Genomic DNA, 24,579 nt, shown 5'->3' on the forward strand with positions numbered 1-24,579 from the left:
CCCTGTCCAGAGAACAAGTCCACACTGGTTCTGGACCCACAAATATACCTGCCATTGAAGAGCTTACTACCTATGGGGGAAGAAAAAATACAATTAAGATATATAAGGCATTATTTGATAAATGTGAGGAGATCTGTTCTGCCCCAAAATGGGATCTAAGAAAAGCCAGAGATTGAACTGGTCTGTAGTACAGTTTCACACTGGTGCCATTCCATGGTAATCTTCCCAAGTAAAAATACTTCTTTTATTTTCCTTTCTACTTTGTAGTTACTTGCATTGTTGGGCAGTGATTTTTAAGTCAAACTGCCTAGGAAGCAGAATTCAGTGACTGCTTTTAGCTCTATGTGATCAAAAAATGTTGGTTGTGTTTAGATTCCACATTTGGCCTTACTCCATAATTCAATCATCCTCTGACATATCTACAACAAGACATGGCAATCCCTGGCACTCACATCAGAGATGTCCAAGATGCCAGTTTCATTTGGCATTTGGCCTGATTGCTGCCACCACCACCCCCACCCCACTGGTGACAGCTCCCATGGGATGCTATGATCAATGTTGAATGTCCTTGTTTGCTTACTCCCAGGAGTTGGCACACTCTGTTCAGCAACTAGCACATACTGTGCTTCTGTTGTTGTCACACTGTTTTTGAAACCTTACTACCTCCTATTGTGTAGTGCTATCACAGCTACAAAAAACCACAAAATTGTTTGTATGTTGTTTGTCTATGTATATTAAAGATAGTTTCTAGTTCAGTGCCTTCCATATGGTAAGTACTCAATGTTTATTCAGACAACAACACCCTGAATGACCTTCTCTAGACCTTTTGTTGATAATCAAAGCATGTCGAGTTAAGGGTTCTTATGATTAAAAGTGCGTTCAATGCCATCTTTTGTAATCATTTTATATCTATGACATATCCATCATGGATAGGTACCAATGAGACAACCCTGTTTCACTCATTGGTGCCAGGATGCTTATATCTTGCTATAGTAAAATCAGAGATTTTGTTGAATGTTTCAGGGCATAAATGGTTTAATTTATTTGAAGGTCCCAGCTGATAGCAAATGGATGATGATAGTGATGGCAGTGGTTGCAATAAGAAAAATAGATTTTAGACATGAAGTCCTTGCCCATGCCTATGTCCTGAATGGTAATGCCTAGGTTTTCTTCTAGGGTTTTTATGGTTTTTAGGTCTAACATTTAAGTCTTTAATCCATCTTGAATTAATTTTTGTATAAGGTGTAAGGAAGGGATCCAGTTTCAGCTTTCTACATATGGCTAGCCAGTTTTCCCAGCACCATTTATTAAATAGGGAATCCTTTCCCCATTGCTTGTTTTTGTCAGGTTTGTCAAAGATCAGATAGTTGTAGATATGTGACGTTATTTCTGAGGGCTCTGTTCTGTTCCATTGATCTATGTCTCTGTTTTGGTACCAGTACCATGCTGTTTTGGTTACTGTAGCCTTGTAGTATAGTTTGAAGTCAGGCAGCGTGATGCCTCCAGCTTTGTTCTTTTGGCTTAGGATTGACTTGGCAATGTGGGCTCTTTTTTGGTTCCATATGAACTTTAAAGTAGTTTTTTCCAATTCTGTGAAGAAAGTCATTGGTAGCTTGATGGGGATGGCATTCAATCTATAAATTACCTTGGGCAGTATACCCATTTTCACGATATTGATTCTTCCTACCCATGAGCATGGAATGTTCTTCCATTTGTTTGTATCCTCTTTTATTTCCTTGAGCAGTGGTTTGTAGTTCAAATGGGATTTAATTAAACTAAAGAGCTTCTGCACAGCAAAAGAAACTACTGTCAGAGTGAACAGGCAACCTACAAAATGGGAGAAAATTTTTGCAACCTACTCATCTGACAAAGGGCTAATATCCATAATCTACAATGAACTCAAACAAATTTACAAGAAAAAAACAAACAACCCCATCAAAAATTGGGCAAAGGACATGAACAGACACTTCTCAAAAGAAGACATTTATATAGCCAAAAAACACATGAAAAAATGCTCACCATCACTGGCCATCAGAGAAATGCAAATCAAAACCACAATGAGATACCATCTCGTACCAGTTAGAATGGCAATCATTTAAAAGTCAGGGAACAACAGGTGCTGGAGAGGATGTGGAGAAATAGGAACACTTTTACACTGTTGGTGGGACTGTAAACTAGTTCAACCCTTGTGGAAGTCAGTGTGGCGATTCCTCAGGGATCTAGAACTAGCAATGGGATGACCCAGCCATCCCATTACTGGGTATATACCCAAAGGACTATAAATCATGCTGTTATAAAGACACATGCACACGTATGTTTACTGAGGCACTATTCACAGTAGCAAAGACTTGGAACCAACCCAGATGTCCAACAATGATAGACTGGATTAAGAAATGTCCAACAATGATAGACTGGATTAAGAAAATGTGGCATATATACACCATGGAATACTATGCAGCCATAAAAAATGATGAGTTCATGTCCTTTGTAGGGACATGGATGAAATTGGAAATCATCATTCTCAGTAAACTATCGCAAGGACAAAAAACCAAACACTGAATGTTCTCACTCATAGATGGGAATTGAACAATGAGAACACATGGACACAGGAAGGGGAACATCACACTCTGGGGACTGTTGTGGGGTGGGGGGAGGGGGAAGGGATAGCATTAGGAGATATACCTAATGCTAAATGACGAGTTAATGGGTGCAGCACACCAGCATGGCACATGTATACATATGTAACTAACCTGCACATTGTGCACATGTACCCTAAAACTTAAAGTACAATAATAATAATAATAAAGAAAAATAGATTTTATATTCAACAACATTGAAAGAGAAATCATTTTGAAAAATAATAGATGATTTGCTGATTTTACAGAGCCTGGTATGTACCTGCCTCCTCTTGAGGGGCATGAAGTACCAATTTCATAAATACATTAACTCTGGGAATGATAGAAGAAAAGGTGAAAAACATTAGCTATGCAAGACCCCTATTTTACCCAGAAGAAAAAAGAGGACTTTGTTTTTTTAGTCTAAAGGTGATGAACTGATTGATAAATGAACAATACAGCTGTTTGTCAAAGTTTAGTTCAAGGATTGGGTGCATCAGAATCCCCTAGTGAGCAAGTTGAAAAGTCAGATTCTAGGGTTCCACCTCAGACTGACTTTAAATTTGGGAAGGGTAAAGCCTGGGATTCTGCATTTTGACACTCATGCCTAGTGATTCTGATATACACTGAAGTTTGAGAACCACTGACCTATAGGGTTCTCATTCTTAGGATCCCTGTGACTTGATTCCTGCCAGTAGTGTATTGAATCCTTAGTGTACCTCTCCATGAGGGATCTCAAAAACTAGGCCCAATTAGAGTCAAAAAAAAATCTTGGCTTTAAGGAATGGATTGGTGATAGTCAGCTCTCTGGTTTAAGTATGTCCTCTCCAAAATGTAGGTGTTGCCAATGTGGTGGTATTAAGAGGTGAGGCCTTTAAGAGGCAATTAGGCCATTATGGCTCCTACCTTGTGAATGGGATTAAGGTCATTTTAAAAGAGGCTTTACGCAGTATTCAGCTCTCTCGCCCTTCTGCCTTCCATCATGTGAGTACAGAGTGTTCCTCCCCTCTGGAGGATGCAGCAACAAGATGCCATCTTGGAAGCAGAGAGTAGCCCCCACTTCATAATCAAACCTGTTGGCACCTTGATCTTGGAATTTCTAGCTCCCAGAACTGTGAGAAAATAAATTTCTCTTCTTTATAAGATACTGAATCTCAGGTATCTCATTATAACAACATGAACAAAGACAATCTAATTATTCTTTCAAGAGAGTGAGATTTATTAGGGCCTATTATGTGCCAGGCCCAGGGCTAGGCACTAGCTGTACAAAAATGGATGTGTGATCCCTTCCCTAAAGAGGCTTATGAGTAATTTTCTATGAATTATCTAGTAAAATCAAGGACATTAGCCATGAAATAGAAAATGAATTAAATTCACTCTATGTCATGGTACCAAAAAAGTACCAAATAATTTTGTGGGTTTAGATATATAAAAAATATGTTTGTAGAAGTGTCTGGAGAGTCACTAGCAATAATGGATGTATCCCTCATGTCTCACTGTTAACGAATTGTTTCCAGCTGAGATCCCTGTAATCTGCAGGTGCTGTTTACCATGTAATTTTACCATAGGAAACAAGGGTGTAATCACTTAATAAAGTGTAAAGAATTAGATTTTTTTTCCCCTTGAGCAAAATGCCTGGCTGTAGCCAACATTCCTGATGCTTCCTCCCTTGTGCAATAGGAAAGCAATATTCTAAAAGAGAAGACTGTTTTATTCATATCCTGCAACTTGCCTCTGGAGGCTATGCTAATGAATGCAAAACTCAAGCTAGAATTCCAGACATTTTGTGTGAGCAGCCACTGATTTTTGTCTTTACCATTATACAGAGGATAGTTTTCCCTTCTACCTCTAACTGAGATGCAAAAAAGGGCCCTGTGAATAGGGACTCTCTCATTTTAAGCAGTGTTTTTGTGTTGTTTTCTTCTTATTTTTATTGAAAAAATAGAAACTACGTGTATTAGTCCATTTTCATTCTGCTGATAAAGACATACCTAAGACTGGGCAATTTAAAAAAGAAAGAAGTTTAATTGGATTTACAGTTCCACGTGGCTGGGGAAGCCTCACAATCATGGGGGAAGGCAAGGAAGAGCAAGTCACGTCTTACATGGATGGCAACAGGCAAAGAGAGAGAGCTTGTGCAGGGGAAGTCCTTTTTTTTTAAAGCCATCAGAACTCATGAAACTTATTCACTAATTACAAGAACAGCAGGGAAAGACTTGCTCCCATGATTCAGTTGCCTCCCACCAGGTCCCTCCCACAACACATGGGAATTAATCATGAGATCTGAGTGGGGACACAGCTAAACCATGTAACTATGTTCAAAGCATTTTCATGTACAGGCAGGCAGTTCTCTTCTAATGAACACTTGACTTATGAATGTCCCATATTCATCAACAACCTCTTTTGAGGGACTTTGAACTACTCTTACTACTCATGGAAGGTGGAGTTGTTTCTGCTGTCTGCAGAAGTTTGTTTCTCCCTCAACTCTCCTCTTCTGGTGGCTTGAGTTCTCACAAGCTCCTATTAGACCCTTAGAACAGTTAATACAAGAGTATCTTTTCCTACTGCCACCACTAGGACGCAGGAAGGTGCTAGGGCCCCTGCCAGAACTCCCATAGGAGCTGAGCCCATGAGAGAGCACAAGAAGTATGAGGGAATCTCTGGAATTGTAGTTGGTAATGGCAGGGAGGTTCTTCATCTGCATTTCAAAATATCTTTTCCTAGAAATAGCATTGTGCTGAATAGCCTACCCTTGTAGAACTTGGGTATATGATAGATTCACCGATCTAGACCACAGCCAGAAATCAAGCAGTAAACAAATGGCTTCTAAGCCACTAGAAAATATGCATCTTACTTATTGGAAAAGCCATTCAAAACCACACTCATTGCCTGTTTATTCTGTTTGTACATGAGTCTTATTAGTTTTAACTAAATGTCAAGTCTATAGCAGATTATAAGCAGCAAATCTGAAGGGACTGGAAAAGATATTACAGGTAGGTAAAGTGAAATCTGATAGTTGATAGCAAGATAAAAGATAAAATAACATTAAAAAGAAGTTTAAGCACTCAAAAACCAATCACAATGAAACAGTACTTCACATCCATCAGAATGGTGGATTGTTTAAAAATACTGACAGTACCAAGTGTTGGTGAAGATGCAGAGCACTGGGACCCTTTATGTTGTTGGTGGGCATTTAAAATGGTACAGTCACTCTGGAAAATAGTTGGGCAGTTTCTTACAACAAATACCATATAACCCAGAGGTTCTACTCCTAGGTGTTTACCCAAGAAACATGAAAACATAGGTCTACACAAAGACTTGTACATGAATGTTCATATTAGGTTTATTTATAATAGCCCCAAACTAGAAACAATGCAAATGTCTATCAATGGGAGAATTCATAGAAAAAATGTGATAGAGCCATACAGTGAAATACTGCTACTCAGCACTAAAAAGGAATGAACTAGTGATACATGCAACAACATGAATGAATCTCACTGACAGTATGTTGAATGAAAATTCATATTCATTCATACATATGAAAAATTATAATGGATGATTGTAATCTAGAGCAGGAAAAATTAGCTATTGTGATAGAAATCAGAACAGTAGTTGTCTCAGGGTCGGGGCACTGGAGAATGACTGAAGGGCACAAGAGAAAATTTTAGGGGGCAATGGAAATCTTGATTTATCTAGATTTTGGTGGTAGTTACAAAAGCGTGTATATTTATCAAATCTCCAACCTGTATGCTTAAAATTTGTGCATTTTATTGTATCTAAATTATATATCAAATTTTTATAAGGTACAAAAATTTTAAAAGGGAAAAAATCCTTCAGAAGATCCTCCTGCTGCAGGATCTAAGTCTAAATTCCTCAACATGATCTGGCTCTTACTTAATACTCCTTGGCTTATTTCTCACCATTCCCTCTCACCTCCTACCACTTATTCTAAGCTACTTATAGTTCCAAAAGTTGTTATTCTTTCTTTTTCCTCTGAACCTTTAAGCACAGCACTCCTTTTTCCTGGAATTCCTTTTCCATTTTCCATTTATCACTAAATCATTGACATCCTTTAGGACTCACAGAGGTAGCACACCTCCTCCAAGACGACTTGTTCACTTTCAGGTTGTGTTAGATGCTTCCCCTCTTGCTCCCAGAGAGCTTGAAGCTCCTCTCCATCAAAGCATGTATTGCTCTATAATGTAATTGTAGTAATTAAAAAACCCTCAAACTCATAGTGGACTGAGGTCATTTAATGTACAGGCAAATAGTCCTCCACATATTCAGTAAGCCCTGAATTAAATCACATATTATAAACTAATTTCTTTTTTATTGCATTATACTAGGCCCTATCATATACTTTAATATTCACAAACACTGAAGTAAATATTGTTATTACTGGGTTTTTTGGGGTTTTTTTAGTTTTTATTTTAAGTTCACGGGTACATGTGCAGGATGTACAAGTTTGTTATATAGGTAAATGTGTATCCTGGGCGTTTGTTATACAAATTATTTCATCACCCAGGTATTAAGCCTGGTATCCATTTGTTATTTTTCCTGATCCTCTCCATCCTCCCACCTTCCACCCTCCAATAGGCTCCAGTGTGTGTTGTCCCCACCATGTGTCCATGTGTTCCCATCATTTAGCTCCCACTTATAAGTGAAAACATGCCATATTTGGTTTTCTGTTCCTGCATTAGTTTGCTAAGGATAATGGCCTCCAGCTCCATCTATGTGGCTGCAAAGGACATGATCTCATTCTTCTTTAATGGCTGCATAGCTGAAGTAAGTTTCAGCACTCAAAGTTATCAGGAAAACTCTTCTATCCAGGATGACTTGTAGAGTTGCAAATGACTGAGATTTTATGGTAAATATCAGTTTAGTTTTATACTATTATTAGTACTTAGCTTATTTATATTGTGAGTTAAGTAACTTTCTGTGGGTTTATCAGGAAAACTAGCCAAACTTTATTATGTTGATTGTATGAGAAAATGCATTTTTACATTCCGATCAAGTGACTCAAAAATACTACTCAGTTGAACCATGTGAAATTGTTGATTGATATTCAACCATTTTTGACAAAAATGGCAGTTTATTTTGAAATGGAATCCTGTTGACAAGATGGAAATTACCTACACATTGATTTATTAATTTTGTATTAAGTACATTCATGTATCCTTCAAGATGCTAATCCTACACCTTAAGGATATTGGGTAAATCACAGAATTTTGAAGAAAGTTTGTGTAGAATATTAGGGCTTTCTTGAGTCCAACCCATTTTTTTTCCACTTAATCAGAGATGGAGCAGACATGAGGACTCTGGAATTGTTTATTTTTTTAACTGATAATAGAATGAAAATGCAGATTCATTTGTTCTATTTTAGGCCCCAAATTAACCATTCTATTTTGAAGATTAAGTTTAATAATAATGGTAATAGCAAACATTTATTAAGTGCATACTACATGCTAAGTACTGTTCTAACTCTACAACTGTTTTATCTGCAAAGTACTATTATTATCCCTATTTACTGATGAGGAAACTAAAGCTTAAGTAACTTGTTCAAGGTTATACAGCTAGTAAGTGGCAGACTTGGCATTAGAATCACTCAATCCTACTACCGTGTTTACTGTTTACCTCAAGCACATGGTTTTACCACACTAAAGCACTCATGCTAAAAGATTATGATTCGATTCAGCAAATATATATTTAAGCTATGATTATTAGTGAAGCCAGACCCATTCACATATGAAACATATTGTATTATTATCAGAGACCATTATAAGACAGTAGAGGACCAGGTACCAAAATTAGTCTTATAGACCACAAGTGCTATAGGAATCTCAGAAGAGGAGAAAATAATTGTGTGCTTTGTCATGACTAACTCCCAGAAGAGCATTGACAAATGGTACCTCAGTATTGGATGCACAGCATTTTGGGAACAAACCAAAATTACATCATAAATAGCAATGTGGCAAAATCATGAATGTGTAATAATGAAGTCCAATGGGGAGCAGCAAACTCAAGGTTTTCTTTCTTTCTTTCTTTCTTTTTCTTTCTTTCTCTTTCTTTCTCTTTCTCTTTCTTTCTTTTTTTTTTTTTTTTTTTTTTTTTTTTTTTTTACAGAGTTTTGCTCTTGTTGCCCAGGCTGGAGTGCAGCAGTGCAACCTCAGCTCACTGCAACCTCCGCCTCCCAGGTTCAGGCAATTCTCCTACCTCAACCTCCCCAGTATCTGGGATTACAGGCACCCCCCACACACACACCCAGCTAATTTTGTATTTTTAGTAGAGATGGGGTTTCACCATGTTGGTCAGGCTGGTTTCGAACTCCTGACCTCAGGTGATCCGCCCACCTCGGCCTCCCAAAGTGCTGGGATTACAGGCGTGAGCCACTGCTCCCAGCCAAATTCAAGGTTTTCTGTTCAATTTTCTTTTCAACTCAAATTCTGAGTGAGCATCCTCAGTATGTGCAGGAAGTTAGAAATTTGTGGCTAGGCTCTCTGAATCCCAGAAATATATGAAGAAATTGGACCTGATGTATTATTTATTAGATATTCAGGATGGAAGAAATGGGATTCAGAAATTAACCAAAATTTCATGCCTACATGATTGGAATAATAATGGTATCAAAAATAAAATGGTTTGTACAGTGGAGGGGAAGATGGGCTCAGGCTTTAGACACATCAAACTTAACGTACAGGTAGACTGTCTATGGAAAGCTGGTTTTTTATGTTGGCTATGACTGAGTGGGGTCAACCTTTGACTAATGTACTTGTAATTTTTACAGATGGCCCTATTGAATTTCTTCTTCCCTGATGAAAAGCCATACTCTGAAGAAGAAAGTAGGCGTGTTCGCCGCAATAAAAGAAGCAAAAGCAATGAAGGAGCAGATGGTAAGTCTACTCAGTTGATCCTTTATCACTTCTGAATTATTTGTTAGTAAAAGTATCCTTTTAAGAACTACCTTCTCGGTAGGGCATGGTGGCTCATGCCTGTAATCCTAGCACTTTGGGAGGCCCAGGCGGGCAGATCACTTGAGGTGAGGAATTCAAAACCAGCCTGGCCAACATGGTGAAACCCTGTCTCTACTAAAAATACAAAAAAAAAAAAATTAGCTGGGCCTAGTCCCAGCTGCTTGGGAGGCTAGTCCCAGCTGCTTGGGAGGCTGAGGCAGGAGAATCGCTTGAAACTGGGAGGTAGAGGTTGCAGTGAGCTGAGACTGTGCCACTGCACTCCAGCCTGGGTGGCAGTGCAAGACTCCATCTCAAAAAAAAAAAACAAAAAACAAAACACTACCTTTTCAAGTGTGCTTCATCATCTTATATACTGTCCACAGACCCAAGGTCAGAGACTATTTCTGCAGCCTAACCTACCAATCAGTCCTTTAACATAGAACTAACTATACAAGGATCCTCCCTCCTCCAACTCCAGATACCTTCAGTCCTTTCTCAGTATGTCTGAGAGCCATGATAGCATTTGTATCTCTCAAAATCACCCTCTATAAGGACCTCATCTCTCCCGGAGATGTCCCACACCTATTAAGGTCAGCAGGAGGATTTGGTCCTATTCTTGGAATTGACAGTGTTGTACTCTGCTAGCACTTACATGATGTGTTAATTCCAATGATAATTTTATCAATGTTGGTATCCACTACCATGCCCAAATCTGAACTAGACCTTCTAGAACTAGTTTATAAGTTTCTTGTGGGCAGAGATTTCATTTGTCTTTGTATAAGCCTAGAATCTAGCCTACTATCTGGAACATTGTTGGTGATTGTTATGTAAGTTGAAGATGTTGACTGCCCCTTCAGCTAGGCAGTGATGTATCAATGGAAACCATCCCTGTTCTGGGTGTAATAGCTTTGAGTTAACTAGCAATGCATTCTGTGGGGCATAACAAAATGTTGAGCTAGCTCCTGGGCAGGGTCTTTGAATTGCTCTGATATTTCAGCATCACTCTGTCAATTGACATAATGCTACCCCTTGGGGCACAGGAGTTTGTAGAATACATAGCTCTGGGCTGCTGCAAAGGCATCTGGATTCAAAGACAGCATGTGTCTGGCTACAGCTGCCAATAATATGTGTCTGGATGGTTACAAAGCAATATGACTTTATACAGATGAAAATGAAATTTTTAAACTGACATTTGTTGATGTGAGTAAGGGCCACTGATGGAAGCAGTTTTAGAAGGTGGAAGCTATTAAAGAGATGGAGCCAGGACTTTGTCAGTAGGGGCAACAAGAAGTATAACTGGCTGAAATCTGAGAAAGAGCTCAGAACAAGGACCCCATAATAATACCAAAAAAAAAAAAAAAAAAAAGAGCCAGAGCAGTAAGATAGGGTTTTCTAGTCAGTGGAGGTGGCAGCAGCATTGAGCCTTTGAATGGAGAGCTGGACCAGTGGGGCCATTCTCTAGAGCAGTCATTTTGCATACAATTGATGACGAATTCAAGCCTAAGAAATGCAGCCCATGAAGTAAAAGTTATCCATTATTCATCTACTACTTGTAGCCAGTTTCCCAGAAGTCTTCTGGCTATGTGGAAGCAAGGAGCTAAGAAGCATGGTCCCTTTCCTCTCCTAATTATCTCACCCTCTGATACATGTAAGTCTCTCCACCTTCGGCTTTTCCCCTGAGGCTACTCCCACAACCATCAAACATTTCATAATCCCTGGTTGCCAAGGAAGAGAGGAGACAGAGAAGGCCATTACATAATGGTAAAGGGATCAATTCAACAAGAAGAGCTAACTATCCTAAATATATATGCACCCAATACAGGAGCACCCAGATTCATAAAGCAAGTCCTGAGTGACCTACAAAGAGACTTAGACTCCCACACATTAATAATGGGAGACTTTAACACCCCACTGTCAACATTAGACAGATCAACGAGACAGAAAGTCAACAAGGATACCCAGGAATTGAACTCAGCTCTGCACCAAGCGGACCTAATAGACATCTACAGAACTCTCCACCCCAAATCAACAGAATATACATTTTTTTCAGCACCACACCACACCTATTCCAAAATTGACTACATAGTTGGAAGTAAAGCTCTCCTCAATAAATGTAAAAGAACAGAAATTATAACAAACTATCTCTCAGATCACAGTGCAATCAAGCTAGAACTCAGGATTAAGAATCTCACTCAAAACCGCTCAACTACGTGGAAACTGAAAAACCTGCTCCTGAATGACTACTGGGTACATAACGAAATGAAGGCAGAAATAAAGATGTTCTTTGAAACCAACGAGAACCAAGACACAACATACCAGAATCTCTGGGATGCATTCAAAGCAGTGTGTAGAGGGAAATTTATAGCACTAAATGCCCACAAGAGAAAGCAGGAAAGATCCAAAATTGACACCCTAACATCACAATTAAAAGAACTAGAAAAGCAAGAGCAAACACATTCAAAAGCTAGCAGAAGGCAAGAAATAACTAAAATCAGAGCAGAACTGAAGGAAATAGAGACACAAAAAACCCTTCAAAAAATAAATGAATCCAGGAGCTGGTTTTTTGAAAGGATCAACAAAATTGATAGACTGCTAATAAGATTAATAAAGAAAAAAAGAGAGAAGAATCAAATAGATGCAATAAAAAATGATAAAGGGGATATCACCACCGATCCCACAGAAATACAAACTACCATCAGAGAATATTACAAACACCTCTACGCAAATAAACTAGAAAATCTAGAAGAAATGGATAAATTCCTCAACACATACACCCTCCCAAGACTAAACCAGGAAGAAGTTGAAACTCTGAATAGACCAATAACAGGAGCTGAAATTGTGGCAATAATCAATAGCTTACCAACCAAAAAAAGTCCAGGACCAGATGGGTTCACAGCCGAATTCTACCAGAGGTACAAGGAGGAGCTGGTACCATTCCTTCTGAAACTATTCCAATCAATAGAAAAAGAGGGAATCCTCCCTAACTCATTTTATGAGGCCAGCATCATCCTGATACCAAAGCCTGGCAGAGACAAAACAAAGAAGAGAATTTTAGACCAATATCCTTGATGAACATTGATGCAAAAATCCTCAATAAAATACTGGCAAACAGAATCCAGCAGCACATCAAAAAGCTTATCCACCATGATCAAGTGGGCTTCATCCCTGGGATGCAAGGCTGGTTCAATATACGCAAATCAATAAATGTAATCCAGCATATAAACAGAACCAAAGACAAAAACCACATGATTATCTCAATAGATGCAGAAAAGGCCTTTGACAAAATTCGACAACCCTTCATGCTAAAAACTCTCAATAAATTAGGTATTGATGGGACATATCTCAAAATAATAAGAGCTATCTATGACAAACCCACAGCCAATATCATACTGAATGGGCAAAAACTGGAAGCATTCCCTTTGAAAACTGGCACAAGACAGGGATGCCCTCTCTCACCACTTCTATTCAACATAGTGTTGGAAGTTCTGGCCAGGGCAATTAGGCAAGAGAAGGAAATCAAGGGTATTCAATTAGGAAAAGAGGAAGTCAAATTGTCCCTGTTTGCAGATGACATGATCGTATATCTAGAAAACCCCATTGTCTCAGCCCAAAATCTCCTTAAGCTGATACGCAACTTCAGCAAAGTCTCAGGATACAAAATCAATGTACAAAAATCATAAGCATTCTTATACATCAATAACAGACAAACAGGGAGCCAAATCGTGAGTGAACTCCCATTCACAGTTGCTTCAAAAAGAATAAAATACCTAGGAATCCAACTTACAAGGGATGTGAAGGACCTCTTCAAGGAGAACTACAAACCACTGCTCAAGGAAATAAAAGAGGATACAAACAAATGGAAGAACATTCCATGCTCATGGGTAGGAAGAATCAATATCATGAAAATGGCCATCCTTCCCAAGGTAATTTACAGATTCAATGCCATCCCCATCAAGCTACCAATGACTTTCTTCACAGAATTGGAAAAAACTACTTTAAATTTCATATGGAACCAAAAAAGAGCCCGCATCGCCAAGTCAATCCTAAGCCAAAAGAACAAAGCTGGAGGCATTACACTACCTGACTTCAAACTATACTACAAGGCTACAGTAACCAAAACAGCATGGTACTGGTACCAAAACAGAGATATAGATCAATGGAACAGAACAGAGCCGTCAGAAATAATGCCACATATCTACAACTATCTGATCTTTGACAAACCTGACAAAAACAAGCAATGGGGAAAGGATTCCCTATTTAATAAATGATGCTGGGAAAACTGGCTAGCCATATGTAGAAAGCTGAAACTGGATCCCTTCCTTACACCTTATACAAAAATCAATTCAAGATGGATTAAAGACTTAAATGTTAGACCTAAAACCATAAAAACCCTAGAAGAAAACCTAGGCATTACCATTCAGGACATAGGCATGGGCAAGGACTTCATGTCTAAAACACCAAAAGCAATGGCAACAAAAGCCAAAATTGACAAATGGGATCTAATTAAACTAAAGAGCTTCTGCACAGCAAAGAAAACTACCATCAGAGTGAACAGGCAACCTACAAAATGGGAGAAAATTTTCGCAACCTACTCATCTGACAAAGGGCTAATATCCAGAATCTACAATGAACTCAAACAAATTTACGAGAAAAAAACAAACAACCCCATCAAAAAGTGGGCGAAGGACATGAACAGACACTTCTCAAAAGAAGACATTTATGCAGCCAAAAAACACATGAAAAAATGCTCACCATCACTGGCCATCAGAGAAATGCAAATCAAAACCACAATGAGATACCATCTCACACCAGTTAGAATGGCAATCATTAAAAAGTCAGGAAACAACAGGTGCTGGAGAGGATGTGGAGAAATAGGAACACTTTTACACTGTTGGTGGGACTGTAAACTAGTTCAACCCTTGTGGAAGTCAGTGTGGCGATTCCTCAGGGATCTAGAACTAGAAATACCATTTGACCCAGCCATCCCATTACTGGGTATATACCCAAAGGACTATAAATCATGCTGTTATAAAGACACATGCACACGTATGTTTATTGCGGCATTATTCACAATAGCAAAGACTTGGAACCAACCCAAATGTCCAACAATGATAGACTGGATTAAGAAAATGTGGCACATATACACCATGGAATACTATGCAGCCATAAAAAATGATGAGTTCATGTCCTTTGTAGGGACATGGATGAAATTGGAAATCATCATTCTCAGTAAACTATCACAAGAACAAAAAACCAAACACCGCATATTCTCACTCATAGGTGGGAATTGAACAATGAGAACACATGGACACAGGAAGGGGAACATCACACTTCGGGGACTGTTGTGGGGTGGGGGAAGGGGGAGGGATAGCATTGGGAGATATACCTAATGCTAGACGACGAGTTAGTGGGTGCAGCGCACCAGCATGGCACATGTATACATATGTAACTTACCTGCACATTGCGCACATGTACCATAAAACCTAAAGTATAAGAGTAATAATAATAATAAAATAAAAATAAAAATAATTTTAAAAAATTTAAAAAAATTTAAAAAAATAAAAAGAGAGGAGACAGGTGGTAAGAGCAATATCACCTTCTATAGTGGGCATGGTCTTCCCTCCCTCTCCGAGTGGGAAGTCTAATGGCTTCTAAGGTTTACCTCTTCATCTAACCTCCCAAGTTTTCTCTTAAAGAAGATAATTTCCTCCTTTCCCCAAAACTACTTTATCCAAATTCAGCTACCAACATCTCTGATACCGATCTTCCTTAGAATGTTTATTCTGTTCTAATACAAAACAGTTTTCTCTCTGGTCAAGGTCAAAGCCTCTCATTAATTTTTAGCACTTCTTATCTACTTCCCTCCTGATCTGATACTCTAGTCAGTCACTAGACTCTAGTCTCTTGGTGCCAATGCCAAGTTTCTCATGCAATCCAGGCATTTTTCTTTAATCAGTATAGCTTGGAGGAATCCAAGAGTCCCTTAGAGTTAGGAGTATAGAATGCCTGGGGGTCCATGAATTTTATTAGATTTCCAACTTTTCACCTGGTCGTCTGTAGAACCATTTCTTTAGATGTGGCAGATGCTCCAATGAGTTAAAGAGTGGTAAGTTAATCCAAATCTCCTTTTCCTTTGAACCATTCTTGTTACTCTGATGAGTGTATACTATATTTATTCAATACACTCATCAAATATTTACTAAGTAAATACAGCAGGTTATATAGTACTTGAATAAACATTCAATAAGGATTTTTTTTAATATCCCCACTGCCTAGAAACAGACTTGGCACCTAGTAGACCCTCAATAAATATTTTCTGTTGCCCTCAAAGCGATTTACTTCCAGCATAAAGAGACAGACAATAAATAAAGTTGGTTAAATTTGATAAGTGGTATGAAGAAAAATACAGCTGAGCAACAGGGAGAGAGAGTGATGGGGTATGCTGTAAGGTGATCATGGAAGGTATCTCTGATAAGGGAACATTTGGGAAGAGACCTGAATGAAATGAAGTAAGAGCTATGCAAATGTCTGGGGAAAAAAGAAGCAGAAAATTCAAAGGCTCTGAAGCAGAAGAATGTTTGGTATGTTCCAGAAAGATCAGTGTGGCTGGGAGCAGAGTAAGAAGAGGAAGAGGGAAGGAGATGAGTTAAGAAAGCAAAATCCATTCTAGAGCCTTGTTGGCCAAGGTAAGGACTCGGCTTTTATTCTGCATGAAATGGAGGACCGTTGGAGGATTTTGAGCAGAGGAATGACAGGATCTGATGTATGTTTTAACAGCATTCCTCTGGCTGCTGTATTGAAAATAGGTGCAGGGAGAAAGGATACAAGCAGGAAGAATCTTTAGGAGAGTATTACAATAATCCAGGCAAGAGATGATGGTGGCTTAGACCAGGATGGAAGCAGTGTGGGTGGGGAGAAGTGGTCAGATTTTAGAGAGATTTTGAAGGAATGGCTGAAGGATTTTTCAGATTGATTAGATAAGGGATATGACAGACAGAGAAGAGGCATCAATGACCCCAGGGTTTTGGACTTAAGGAACTAAACAGGTAGAATTGCCATTTCTGAGATGAGGAAGAAAAGGAGAGAAGCGGTGTAGAGGAATATGGGGAAAGAGTTTAGTTAGGCTTGCTAAATTTGAGGTAGCTATTAAACAGCCAAGTGGATATATAAGTCTACACTATACATCACTGTGTATCATGAAAATGAGATGACTCTCTTTTGTACAAATAAAGGACTTGTCATTGAAGAAGTGAGTCAGTCTGGAAACTGCTCTGAACAGAATAAGAGGTAGGATGGGATAGATAAACCATAGTGGGGTGAGTTATGGCCAAAAAAAATATCTATGCCAAGAGATTTTTTTAAAAATCTTATCAGGTGTTGATTCTAAATTCCCAAATTACTTGATATGTTATAATAAAAATTTAGCTATCTAAGCTCGGGTTTGCCTCACAAGTGTCAAAGAACAAGTCATTTACCTTGAAGAGTTAAGAAAGTGGCAGAAGTTCGTGACCAGCCTGGGCAATATGGTGAAACCCCGTCTCTACCAAAAATACAAAAAAAAAAAAAAAAATAGCGGGGCACTGTGGCACACACCTGTAGTCCCAGCTACTCAGGAGGCTGAGGTAGGAGAATTGCTTGAGCCCAAGAGGCAGAGGTTGCAGTGAGCCAAGATCGTGCCACTGCACTTCAGCCTAGGCAACAGAGTGAAACTCTGTCAAAAAAAAAAAAAAAAAAAAAAAAGAAAGAAAAAGAAAGTCTAGACCCTACTTCATTTGTTTGGTCATTCATCATTTAACAAATGTTTTTACAGGTGCCTGCCACAACACCCAGCTAATTTTTGTATTTTTAGTAGAGACTGGGTTTCACTGTGTTGGCCAGGCTGGTCTCAAACTTCTGACGTTAAGTGATCCGCCCACCTCAGCCTCCCAAAGTGCTGGGATTACAGGGGTAAGCCACTGCACCCAGCCTAGACTTTCTTTCTAGGAACTATAGATATTAAGCTTAATGATCTCCACAAATCCCTGTGAGAGAAAAAAATTTTAATAAACAGTTCATTAACTCTTGGAAAAGGAAGGGATGTAGTGATCCTTAGGAGCTGCATAGGTTCACCAAGAACAAATCAGGCTGCAGAAGCCTATTTTCCTGTTTTCATCAGACTATTAAACTAGTTGATTAGAGGCATAGCATACGCATAGTCTACCTTGCCTTTTAAAAAGAAAGTCAGTGGCAATACCCAGGGTATGCACAATCTTTCTGACTCACCATTCAAGAATGACTAGGTTCATCTCAGTTTCTCCATTCAAATTACTTTATAAATGAAGGCATTGGCTAGCTAAGCAGGAGTCCCAAACACATGGTTAGTTTCAACTCTTAGAAAAGAAGTGAATTTCGTTTTCTTTGCTACATTTCTTCCTTGAATTCACTGACTTGAGTTAGCCAGAAGTATTTCAGATCGTTTAAGTTTATTTGTACTAATTATGTGAGGCCTTTGGTTGTTGTTGTTCTTCAAAGAAAGTATGATACCTTCATTGTGGGTGTTGAGTCACAACAGTTCTAGAAATCTGTGCCAGGATTTCTTGCTGTGTCTTATCTTTGTGATGTTTCTGAAGTAATAATAGCTCCAGGTGGCTTGTTTGGTCATCTCTTGCACAGCACTCCAGAAATCCACAGAACTTTATTTTCTAGTTAGAATGAAATGTAGAAGGTATTTGGGAGGTCATGAAGCCTTAGGATCAGGTAAAATGAATCCAGAATTCCCAAGGAGGTAGTTTCCATATTTCACAAATATTATTGTAAAAATATCTGTTCTCTTCCAATAGGAGCATTTTCAGGAGTTAATAAAAATCTTAATATCTCTCCACACCTGCCTGCCTTCTATGTTTCTGTCCTGGTAAGAGAATAAAAGTGCAGCATGGTGTAATAGAAGAGGTACTAGACTGAGCTGCAATTTCTTGATCCCAATCTTGATGTCACTGCCACCTTACCAGCCATGTGAACTTGGAGAAGTCACATACTTCTAAGCTTAAGTTTTCTTGTCCTTAAAATAGGGATAATTAGCCCTGCTTACCTCATAGAGTTGTTGTATTTATCAAAAGTGTTAATGTCTGCAAAAGTACCTCATTTTATTTTATTTTATTTTTGAGAGGGAATCTTGCTCTGTCACCCAGGCTGGAGTGCAGTGGTGTGATCTCAGCTCACTGCAACCTCCGCCTCCTGGGTTCAAGCAATTCTCCTGCCTCAGCCTACCAAGTAGCTGGGATTACAGGCACCCGCCACCACACCTGGCTAACTTTTATATTTTAGTAGAGACAGGGTTTCACCTTGTTGGCCAGGCTGATCTCGAACTCCTGACCTCAAGTGATCCTCACACCTCGGCCTCCCAAAGTGCTGGGATCACAGGCACGAGCCACTGCACCTGGCCTGCAAAAATACTTCAAAAATTATTAAGTGCTATTACTATGCTCTCTCTGGAAAATGAACATACTAGTATGGTCTGCCAGGCATTTGGGGCATTCACATTCCCTAATTTATGGACAACAATTATAATTTCTTCAAAAATGCTATCAGCCAAATTGCCCGTTTTTGTTCTCACTCATGCTATCCAAGCCCATAGGAAGAAGACTCCAAGCCTCACACTATGGCCTACCTCATCACAGCAAATGATCACATCTGCACATTGCTCTGTGGCACTATCTCACTCTGGCTGGCTGGCTGTATATATGTATCCCTTTTTGTTAGTATCTCCTAGAAATTTCTCTTCCTTGTAATTTACTTTTGGACATATCAAAGAACTTAGTATTCTTTTCTACTATTATAAAAGAGCAGAGGGAAAAACAAGATTGAAATATATCCTTTGTACTTCAATTTTTTAAAAATAATAATGGAATGGGGCATAGCTACTATTAAATTGATACAGATGAACATGAGAGTCTATGATGTCAAAGAAAACAGACTTTCTGCCTGTACAAATGTTAGCTAGAATTAAGAATTGCCCTCATTTTAGTATTGCTCTTGTATTTATTGCTTTCAGTGAGCCATCACTGTGGATTATCAAATGAGAGAGTAAAATCATTTTGAGAGCAATAGAGTTTCAGGGGCTTGTTCACAAGACAAAAGTAAAGCTTTTGAAGGCTGACCATGTGTGTGGACTCGAAGAGGATTGTTGATTTCAGATGTAGAATCCCCAAGGTTGCCTGCTGGTAGTGGGTGCCAACAGCTTAAGTGTCCACAGCAGAACACTCTGGAGAGTGGCTTTGTATCAAATAAGACATTAAGTAAGCTAAAATATCTAGCTTGCTCTTACTCCAAAATATCCTTTAAAACTGTATTTTCATTGATGGAACTAGCCCTGCAGTAAATGATCTCAACAGGCCATCACCAGTAACACTTGGTTAACAAGCATTTTTAGAATACCAACTACTTGTAAGACATTGTACCAGGTTCTGTAATTGGTATAGCTACCAAACTCCTGTACTTAGTATGCAAGGCCTAAATTGAATTGGGTATAGAGGTTAAAGATGAAGATGCTTAAAATATTTATGAGATTTTTTAAATTACAAAAATGATACATATATTATAACAAATATGAGCAATACAGCATCAGGAAAGGTATAATGTGAACATGCCCTCCCCACCCACTGCCCCACTACAATAGTGCTTATAAAGTTAAGACATCTTTGAGGAATATCTCACTTGCCTAAAGGAAGTCACAGGCCCACCTGACCTGATGTTCTCTAAAGGTCCTTCCTGTCTACTCAGTCTCTCTAAAGTTCCTTCCAGTTATTTTTTTCTCAATATTAGGGAAATTGGTGAACTCTAAGCCAGGAGATCTAGATTCTAATTCCAGCTCTGCCATTAGTAGTTATAGTAGCAGGATGACCTTAGGAAAGTCTTACTTCACTTCTCTGATCTTAGTTTCTTCTAAAGGGTTAAACTAGAATCAGTGATTCTCAACTGGAGTGTAAGAGATCCAAAAGCATATAAGGAGTTTTTTTTGAAGCATGCATACTCCTGGGAATTCTGACCACTCTACACCCCATTAAGAAAACTATACTGAGGAAGGTACTATTACTGTTGAGAGCATATCGTATCCTTCAGATGTATTAGGGTAAGAAAAGATGTTGAACTACTAGAATAGATGGTTGAATTGTTTCCTTCCAACTCTGATATAACTTGTTACTAACTATTCCTGACTTCTATAATATAATGATAATAGCTAGGCTAGTTTTAGCCAATCAGATGATGTCTAGATGATTAAATACTAAGGGTTTCAATTTGGATGGTCAGTGAGCCTTTTCATTAGCATCCCCGAGAACACTCAATAAGGATTAAGTACATGCAAATGGTTTCATGAAGTGAAGGCTAAGAAGGTTAATCTGTTGGCTGAGTGGTGAACTGCTAGCTCACTTCTGTATGGCTCCTCAAAATATCACAGGCAGATATAGATGTGTGGTCAGAAGGCACCTGTTGGCTCTGTAGTGTATTACTTACACAACCCTGCCTTACTCTAGATTCTACTCCTTGACCTGTAGGGCCTCTTCAGTCTCAAAGATAAGGAACTACTACAGCTTCCTTTTTTAAAAAACTCATTCATTCAGTAAATGTTTATTAAGTACCAAACTAGTTGTTAAATCAATGTTTATTGATCACCCTTCCAGACACTAAGGGCACAGTAGTGAACAAGATAAGACCCTACCCTAATCAAACTCACAGTGGATGATTTCAGTACAGTGTAGTGACCATATAATGGGGTAAGCACAGGGTGCTATGGGACACACCGGCACCTGATCTAGACTTGGTAGGACAGGGAATGTCTCCTATTAAGTGTAACATCTGAGCTGCAAACTGATGGATGCTATAGTTAGCCAAATGAAGATTTGAGGGAAGTGTGCACAGGCAGAGAGAATATACATGTTGGAAGGCTTAGAGTAAAGAGGGAGCATGGCTCATTTAAGGAACTGAAAGAAGTTTGTAAGGTTGTAGTATAAAGATCTAAAGGGAAAATGATAATAAATGAGCTGGCCAAGAGGGGTCAAATCACGCAGGGCTTTGGAATCCATTTTATGGAATTTAGAAACTATCCTAAAGGCAACAGGGAAGTACAGGATCAATGTCAAGAATAGATTATATGGCAAATATCTTCAAATGCTAAACACACATACTGTAATCCAGCAATTCCACTTCTATTTATAGATATACTAACACAGTGGAAATCATTTATCAATGAAGATATTCTTTGCTATACTATTTATAATAGCAAAGAATTGGAAATACATGTCCATTATTTAGGAACTCATTAAATATGATAAATCTGTAACTGGTCATCATGGTTGCTCTAAGGAAGAAAACTGAGTGTTTGGGGCTGAGGTGAGGAGGGAGTTGACTAGTTGAACATGTGCATGTTCTACCAGTTTAAAATAAACAGATAAAATTTAATTTTAAAAATAGTCTGGACACGGTGGCTTACGCCTATAATCCCAGCACTTTGGGAGGCCAAGGTGAGAGGATGGCTTGAGGCCAGGAGTTTGAAACCAGTCTGGACAACATAGTGAGACTGCATCTCTACAAAAATTTTTTTTTTTATTAGCGAATTGTGGTGGCATGCACCTGTAGTCCCAGCTACATGGGAGGCTAAGGTGGGAGGATTGCTTGAGCCCAGGAGTTCAAGGCTGCAGTGAGCTATGATTGAGCCTCTGCACTCCAGCCTGGGTGACAGTACAAGACCGTTTCTCAAAAAAATAAAAATAAATAAAATGGACATGATATTCCGTTTTCTACTCATTACCTAAATACATTAGCAACAATTTTATAATACATTAACATCCTATTATAAGTAGGAGGTGGAAAAACTCATATATTGCTGGAAAGAATGTAAATTGTTATAACCATTTTGGATCTTAATCTCTCTAGTAAAGTTAAACATTAGGATACCTGTGATCCAGCATTCACTGTCTTGGGAATCTAGCCTACAAAAATAAGAATTCGGCCGGGTGCAGTGGCTCACGCCTGTAATCCCAACACTTTGGGAGGCCGAGGCAGGTGGATCACCTGAGGTCAGGAGTTCGAGACCAGCCTGGCTAACATGGTGAAACCCCGTCTCTACTAAAAATACAAAAATTAGCCAGGTGTGGTGGCATGGCCTGTAATCCCAGCTACTAGGGAGGCTGAGGCAGGAGAATTGCTTGTACCCGGGAGGTGGAGGTTGCAGTGAGCCAAGATTGCACCACTGCAGCCTGGGCAAAAGAGTGAGACTCCATCTCAAAAAAAAAAAAAAAAATGAGAATTCTAGTATATAGGTCGTACATAAAAGGGTATTTATTATATCACTGTTTTGTTGCCAAAAGGAGGGATAACTCTAATATTAATCTATGAATAAGAAAATGGTAAAATAAACTATGACACAGACATACTATTGAATATTATGTATATTATTATTCAATGTAATAATAATAGTAATATTATTACTATTAAAAGGAATGACTTCTATGTAGTTCTGTGTAGGAGTCTGAAGTAGCCATGTTCTATTGCTAGGTTTAAAAATGCAAGTTTTAGAGTAATGTGTATAATATGATCCCATTTTCATAGAGAAAGATTTTAACATATATTTGTTATTTTATATGTAAACATATATAAAATATTTTATAAATATGTATAGGGGTGTGTGTGTGTGTGTATATATATATATATATATATAAACATAGGAACAGATGTGGGAAAGGGAAGCATCAGTGAATATCGATTACCTTGGGTGGAAGAGAGTTGGATGGGAAGGGAATAACTATTAAGTGGTTCTTTATGTAGTTCTATATGTTTGATTTGTTACAATAACATGCGTAACTGTAATTTATAAGAATATAAAAAGTGGTTAAAGTGGATAGAAAATAATGGACGGGAGAGGGCATAATGAAGACAAAGAAGGGAGGAGATTGCTGTAATGATACAAAAAAGGAATGACAGTGGCTGAATTAAAGTAATAGCAATAAAGACAGAAGTAGATAGATTGGGTTCATAGGTAGAAAAAATAGGACTTGGTGATTTGGTTGAAGGGAGAAAAAGAAGAGTCAAGGAAGCCACCCAGGTTTCTGGCAAGGTACCATACTAGTCACTGATATAATGATCAGGGGAAGAAGATGTGTGGTTTTGGACAGGTTGAGTTTCAGGTACCAGTGGGAAATTCAAGGAGGAGAAACCTGTAAGCAGTCCGAGATATAAATCTGAAGCTCAAGAGAGATAGCTGGTCTGAAAATATAGATATGGAGATAATTAGCTACATTAGGACTCTCTCAGTTACAAGTGACAGATAGCTGGCCTAAATTGGCTTAAGATTTTAAAAAAGAAGGAGTGGGAGGATTTATTGCCTCATTTAACTGCAAAGTCCTTCATGAAGCTGGCTTGAAACGTGGCTTAACCTTGGGGCTTAAATGATATCATCAGGACTTTCTCAGCTCTGCTTTCCTTTGTATTGGCCTCATCCTTCATGTAGGTTCTTGCTATGAGGTGACAAAAATAGCTACTAGAAGCTCTAGACTTACATCTTACCAATTCAACAAGCCCAGTGGAAAGAGGATGCCTTATTCAGTAAGAAAGATGTTGGCAACGCTGGTGAGAGCAGTTTTAGTACAGTAGTTGGGGCAGAAGGACTCATGATGAAACCAGATGAGGAATTAGAAAACAGCAAATATAAACAAAAGAGAGGAGGAGAAGAGAGGAATAGCTAGAGATTCATTAAGCATCTATTATGTGGAAGACACTGTGTTATATTACACCCAGGGACACAAAGATGCATAAAATATGGGGTTTTTTAAAGCTCTGGAAGCCCGCAGCCTTCAGAAAAGAGAAAATCTTATAAGTAATTCACAAAAGTGATAGATAAGTACTTATATAGAGGTATGATAAGACTGCAATGGGAGCATAGAGGAGGGAACCACAGAATGGTCAACCAAATACATTAAATACATCTCTGAGAAGTGCATAATGGCTGGCACATACTAGGCATGCATATATGACGAATTAGG

The 24,579-nt window shown here is 38.6% G+C and overlaps 1 protein-coding gene across 5 annotated transcripts in view; it reads left to right on the forward strand.

Moving 5' to 3' along the window:
* The window catches only part of EDA (ectodysplasin A), a 413,821-nt gene that overhangs the window by 316,164 nt on the left and 73,078 nt on the right, over window positions 1-24,579 (forward strand). For all 5 annotated transcript variants that reach the window (XM_063660140.1, XM_054472649.2, XM_063660142.1 and 2 more), the window contains exon 2: window positions 9,400-9,505. In XM_063660140.1, coding sequence (XP_063516210.1) covers window positions 9,400-9,505 — 106 coding nt within the window. The remainder of the gene's footprint in view (window positions 1-9,399; window positions 9,506-24,579) is intronic.

This window comes from Pongo pygmaeus, chromosome X (assembly GCF_028885625.2).
Source record: "Pongo pygmaeus isolate AG05252 chromosome X, NHGRI_mPonPyg2-v2.0_pri, whole genome shotgun sequence".
Lineage (NCBI taxonomy): Eukaryota > Metazoa > Chordata > Mammalia > Primates > Hominidae > Pongo > Pongo pygmaeus.